At 44.2% G+C, this 6,247-nt stretch overlaps 1 protein-coding gene across 1 annotated transcript; it reads left to right on the top strand.

Moving 5' to 3' along the window:
* Positions 1–1,157: 1,157 nt before the first annotated feature.
* LOC113249144 (disintegrin and metalloproteinase domain-containing protein 29-like) lies at positions 1,158–3,362 on the top strand. The gene has a single exon (XM_026490687.1). The coding sequence runs from the start codon at positions 1,158–1,160 to the stop codon at positions 3,360–3,362; it is 2,205 nt and encodes a 734-aa protein (XP_026346472.1).
* The last annotated feature ends 2,885 nt before the right edge of the window (positions 3,363–6,247 follow it).

The raw sequence follows: 6,247 nt of genomic DNA, 5'->3' as shown, positions 1-6,247 counted from the left end.
AACTCTCCATTGTCCCTCCCACCAGCCCCTGGCACCTGCCATTCCATTATCTGATTTATTGTTACCTAAACCCATATTCAGCTGCCCATTGTTGGAAAGGCCTGTATTAAAGAGATGAGTTTTGACTGGAAAAGAATGTGAGCTTTATTCAGGAGCCCAGCAACCTGGGCAGAAGTCACATTCTTGTTGAAAAGCCAAAGATGAGGTTTTTGCCTAACACAGGGGATTTTAAAGACGGGGAGGGGGGGTTAGGGTAGTTGATGAAAGAAGGCATTGCAGTGGTTGGCAATACTTCTTGTTCACACCAGTCTCCATGATGCCAGGTACAAAAGTAACGTCACCACCCCTGTGTCTTCAGCTGAGGAGGGAACACACATGTTGCCAAAGCCCAGGAAAGAACCAAAATAGAGGAGTAGAGGAAAGAACCCCTGGCTCTCACATGTGCCAGCAGTACATTCTGGTCTCACCATCTGGTGTGAGAAAAAAATAACATACAAACTTGTAACTCACCGAATATCGCATGGAGTGCTGGGGAATGTTTTACTCAGTAAGCTCAAAGGAAGCTTCAAAAAAAAATAAATGAAATAAAAAACACAAAGGACCAAATGACTTGCAAGTTAATGGCAAACCAAAATAAGTCACATGCTAAGACATGTAATATTTCAAAGCCATTATTTTCAACACCTATAAGGTAAATTTTGCAATGTCTACCTCCACATGCCAAGGAAGTAGGAAAGAGTGGCCTCCAGAGTGAGGAATAGGAATAGTCACTAAAAGTGACTCAGCAGTGCCATGGGAGATGGAACTGGTAAAGGAGTTAATTTGCTATAACTGTATATCACTTATTCAATTATCTGGAGGAAAAACTGAACAGGTTGAATCTAGGGATGCCTCTGGGTCCAACTTCCTTCCCATGTCCATGTGAACACTCATGCACATGGCCCACTCACCTGTCCCACATCCACCCCGGCTGAACTGACATGCAAACCCACCCACTGCCACACCCTGTGACTGTGACCTAATCCCCACAGGTGGCTCCCAGGAGTAGGGTGCTGGCAGACTGAGGCAGCCCTGTCTCCTGTCAGATGCTCCAGACCTGGCTTCCTGAGGATCCTCCCTTTACCCAGTCTCACTGACAGATGTCCCTGAGAAGGGGCATGGGGCTGGCAGAGGGCCAGGTCACTATGAGGGTGCTCCTCTTGCTGCTTGCACTCTGGGCAGGACTGGCTCCTGTCCGGGGTTCTCAAGGCCGTCCCTCATGGCGCTACATCTCCTCTGAGGTGGTCATTCCCAGGAAGGAGCTGCACCATGGCAAAGGCATTCAGATGCCAGGCTGGCTGTCCTACAGTCTGCATTTTGGGGGCAAGAGACACGTTATCCACATGCGGCGCAAGAAACTGTTTTGGTCCAGACATCTGCTGATGATGACTCAGGATGACCAAGGAGCCTTGCAGATGGACTACCCCTTCATCCCTCCAGACTGTTACTACCTCGGCTACCTGGAGGAGATTCCCCTTTCCATGGTCACCGTGGACACGTGCTATGGGGGTCTTGAAGGTATCATGAAGTTGGATGACCTTGCCTATGAAATCAAACCCCTCAGCAATTCCCAAAGGTTTGAACACATTGTTTCTCAGATAGTGGCAGACACCAATGCAACAGGACCTACCTACAAACTGGGACATAAGGATGTTAGGGACACCCTATTCTCTGAAGAAATTACCAGTCCAGGCCCCAGGATCAGTAATAGGATCTTTTCCTCCCATAAAGCCATGATCAAAGGATTTGCTCAAAGTTCCAATTCAATTTATCGTTTATATAATAATGTAACAACATGTGCAAAGTTTCTGATAGATATGGTTAGTTTAATTGACTCAATATATAAAGGTCTTGATATAAAGTTTCATCTTACTGCAGTCCTTATATTTGATGTAAGAGATCCAGTCAATATGAACGATTATAGATTGCCAGGTGGTGAATATTACAGATTTCATTCGACCTACTTGTTCCAAATCATAAACCCTAGTTCATCCTTCATTGTGGTTAAAGAAGGACCACAAGACTATCAAAATGATCCCGTGGCCAATGGTTTATGCTCTCCTCAATGCCTACATATGGTTGGTCATCTGGGCAGACATTATTTACTGTTAGCTGTGATAATGTCCCAATACTGTGGGAGGTCCATTGGTCTGTATTTTGATAGTAATGAGTGCAGTTGCCAGAGGAGGTCCAGCTGCATCATGTACAGATACCCTGTGTTGACAGATTCCTTTAGTAACTGTTCTTTTGTGCACTTACAAAACATTCTGAAGGTTAACGAGCATTGCCTATACAACGAAGAGGTGATATTCTTTAATACAAGTCTGACACACATACGTTGTGGAAACTCTGTAGTAGAGGGTAGGGAGCAGTGTGACTGTGGCTCCATCAAGCAGTGTGCCAGAAACCCCTGCTGTAGTAACAACTGCAAACTTGAAGGTACATTTCTTTGTGATAAAGGACTGTGCTGTACAAATTGCACCTTCTCTGCTGTTGGGACCCTCTGTAGACCAATTCGAAATATCTGTGACCTTCCAGAGTATTGCAAGGGGGGATCCTCTCAATGCCCTGATAATTTCTACATGCAAGATGGAACCCCGTGCACTGAAGAGGGTTACTGCTATCATGGAAACTGCACTGACCGGACTGTGCATTGCAAAGAAATCTTTGGTGCAAACACTGTGGAGGGTCCAGATGTCTGCTACCAAATTAATAAAAAAGGCCACCGATTTGGACACTGTAAAAGAGAGTTTGTATCCAGACTATTTATGCGTTGTGAGGACCATGATGTCAAGTGTGGAAGGCTGCAATGTACCAATGTCACTCATCTCCCTCGGTTGCAAGAACATGTGGGATTCCATCAGTCTAAGATCTCAGGTGCCTGGTGTTGGGGACTAGACACACATCGCTCCACAGGAACAACTGATATTGGTCATGTGAGAAATGGAACCCCCTGTGCTCCTGGAAAGTTCTGTGAGAATTCTGCCTGCAATGCTACTGTAAGTGAAATAAATTACAACTGTTTCCCTGAGAAATGCAATCATAGGGGGATTTGCAACAATAACAGGAACTGCCATTGCCACGTAGGCTGGGATCCCCCATCCTGCAAATTGCGAGGTAAAGGAGGGAGTATAGACAGTGGACCCCCTCCAAGAAGAATGCGGTTAGTCAGGCAAAGTCATGAATCAGTGATATATCTGAGAGTGGTCTTTGCTCGCATTTACGCCTTAATAGCTGCACTCCTCTTTGGCGTCGCCACCAATGTAAAAACAATCAAGACAGTTACAGATAAGGAAGAGATAGCTAATAATGCCAATCCGTAAATCAGTGTCCAGACCCCTGAACAATAAGCAATCCACAGGAGCATGAGTGAAACTACAGTAAGGAGGTGGCAAAGCTGACATCTCCATTTCCAGGGGTCTGCAGGAGACACAGGGGTCCCGCACACATCACGGGGCTCTCACACCAGGTCTGTGATAGGTCACTGACCAGCACTCTGAAATAAATCTTTAAAAGTGCACAGTAGTTGTGTCTCCTTACGTTTGTCAGCCTGTAAGGCCCAAACTGAGCCCAAGACACTGTCCACAGTGACTGAGTCAGCAGCTGGGTCCTGAGCTGAGGTCCCTGGGTGCAGAATTAAGGCAAGTTGCCACAGGCTCCTTTAGGAGCAAGCTCACGACATTTCTACAAAACAGTGCTCTTGAACACCAAGGTTTTCCTCATTCTCCAGGTAATTTCTACTTCTCCAGTCCCAAAGTGGGGTCAGGAAAATGGAGGGCTACTCTCCATCCATGCTGCCTGTCCCACACTGGGGTGGCTGTGGGCAGTAGGGGCAAGTGACTGGGATGCTGTCCCACCTAATGCAAACTATGTTACTGTGGAGAGCAAGCTTCTGAATGCAGGAGACTGAGACCATGATCCTGGATGTTGTATTCCATGAAATCAATCAGAAAGGTAGGCAGAAGTGCCCACTGATAACTCTGGCATCCAGAGGAAGCCCTTGGAATGTTCATCCCTACCTTCCCTCTTAGTCTGCATTTCAGGGAACTGAGCAGTGACTGTAGGTGAATCATGGTTAATAACAGGTGCCATTCTTCAGAGCAATACTCTGGGGTGGAAAGCCAGTCTACATGTATCTAAATAATTTTCAATGCACTATTATTCCAGATTGCAGTGTATAATTAATAAGAATAAAATGTATAAATGAATAACAAAATTTTATTTTAAATTGACATCTATAATTATATTGTCCCCCCCCCCCGGTACATCATAGAATACTTGAAATACAAAAAAATCCCAGAAGCTTAAGGACTTGCACTGTTCCCAGCATCCACAGAAAACTGCATTTAACCCATGGCAGTATTTCACCCCAGTGTTTTCCTGAATAGATATAGTTTGTGCTGTTTTGTATACATTGTTTGAACCCTACCCTGTCTTCACCAAATATATTTTGATGTCTTATCTTTGAGCTTCCTTCCTTTTTCCTATATTCTGCCTACATTTGAGGTCTTCTGGTCTGTTTTTATGCTAGATAATTCCATTATTTTAGTGGTGAATACCAATGGCAAAGGTAAATGGGAAATCAGATACCCACTCACTGCTGTGTCCTTGAAATGTTGATGGCTAATGGCAAACCTACTCACAACGTGTGCCCATCTTCCTCCTGTGCCATCCCCATGCAGACATCCCCTGCTGGGAGTGTCTCTCTGTCAAGGTCCCCTCCTTTCTCCTTAGGGCTCATCTGCACTTCAAATGCACTGTTCAGTGACAAGTCTCCATCACATAGGAATCTCTGTTTTCTGTGCTGTTCTTTTTCTGATTTTTGATCATCCCATTATGTCTCCTGACATAGCTAATGGCTTATGGTGACAGTCCAGAGATGCTGTACAAGTAAATGTGAAGCTTCTGGGTCATATGAATTTCCTCCAGGAAGGAATGGCCCCACAGACTCCTCACAGACTCCCCCAGAGGCAGAGTACAGGCAGGTCTCAATGTTCCATCAGGGACTGATGTGTGTGAGTAGCTCTGTTAATGGTTTTCTCTTATGCACAGGGCACAGCCTTCCAGTGGCTCAGGATGTCACCTGAGCTGTTTCTCCCCAGGAAGTCATAAAGTCCAAAGATGACCTAAGCTGACCCCAGACTACAGAAAGCTGGCTTCAGTTTGTTTTGTTATCTCTTTCCTAAATACATTCTTTTAAAAACGTTATTTTTTTCAGATGTCGTTGCATGCAGTAGGCATAAATTTAAGATGTACGAGGTGTTGATCTCTTGCAGTTACATATTGCAATGTGATCACCACTGTGTGGTCATATAACACTTCCATCACATCATGTAATTATTATTTCTTTTTGCAGCAATAACTAAGACCTAGTCTCATAGAGATCTTCAAGATTACAATACAGTATCATGGACTATAATTACTATGCTCTACATTAGATTTCCAATAATTATCTACGAGTTGCAAGTTTGTACCCTTACATAATATTTTCCTAATCTCCCCACCTCCCAACTCTTGGAAACCACCTTTCTACTCTCTGTTTCTACAAGTTCAGGGTTTTATTTTTTATTCCACTTATAAATGATAACACACAGTAATTGACTTCTGACTTATTTCACTTAGAATTATGCCCTCAAGATCCATCTGTGGTGCCTCAAAGGTCTTGATTTCCCTTTCTCACATCTTCTTTACTCATGCATCTGTTGACAGACGCTTAAGTTGTTTCCATGTTTCAGCTATAGTGAGTAATGTTGCAATGAACATGGGGTAACAGACACCTCTTTGATATCCTGTTTCTATTTCCTTTAGATACATTCTCAGCAAAGGAATTGCTGGATCATGTAACAGTTGTCTTTTGAATTTCTTGAGCATCCTCCATACTGTTTTACACAGTGGCTGTCCCAATTTACATTCCCATCAACAGTGCATGAGGGTTCCTTTGATCCACATCCTTGCCAACACTTGTCATCTCTTGTCTTTCTGATACTAGCCATCCTGATAGGTGGATGGTGGTATCTCATTGTGATTTTTATTTGCATTTCTCTGATGATTAATGATGCTGAGCATTTTTTCATGTACATGTTGGCCATCTGGATGTCTGTTGCTTTACAAGCTTCTCAGGAGCATCTCTGGTATATCCTGAACCTGACCCCTGTATTCAGAGGGCAAGGAGATACCAAAGACGGGCAGGTTCCTCCAGGTTGGTAGG

The sequence above is a fragment of the Ursus arctos genome, unplaced genomic scaffold, assembly GCF_023065955.2.
Source record: "Ursus arctos isolate Adak ecotype North America unplaced genomic scaffold, UrsArc2.0 scaffold_42, whole genome shotgun sequence".
NCBI lineage: Eukaryota > Metazoa > Chordata > Mammalia > Carnivora > Ursidae > Ursus > Ursus arctos.
This window is presented reverse-complemented; position numbering and strand designations above follow the sequence as displayed.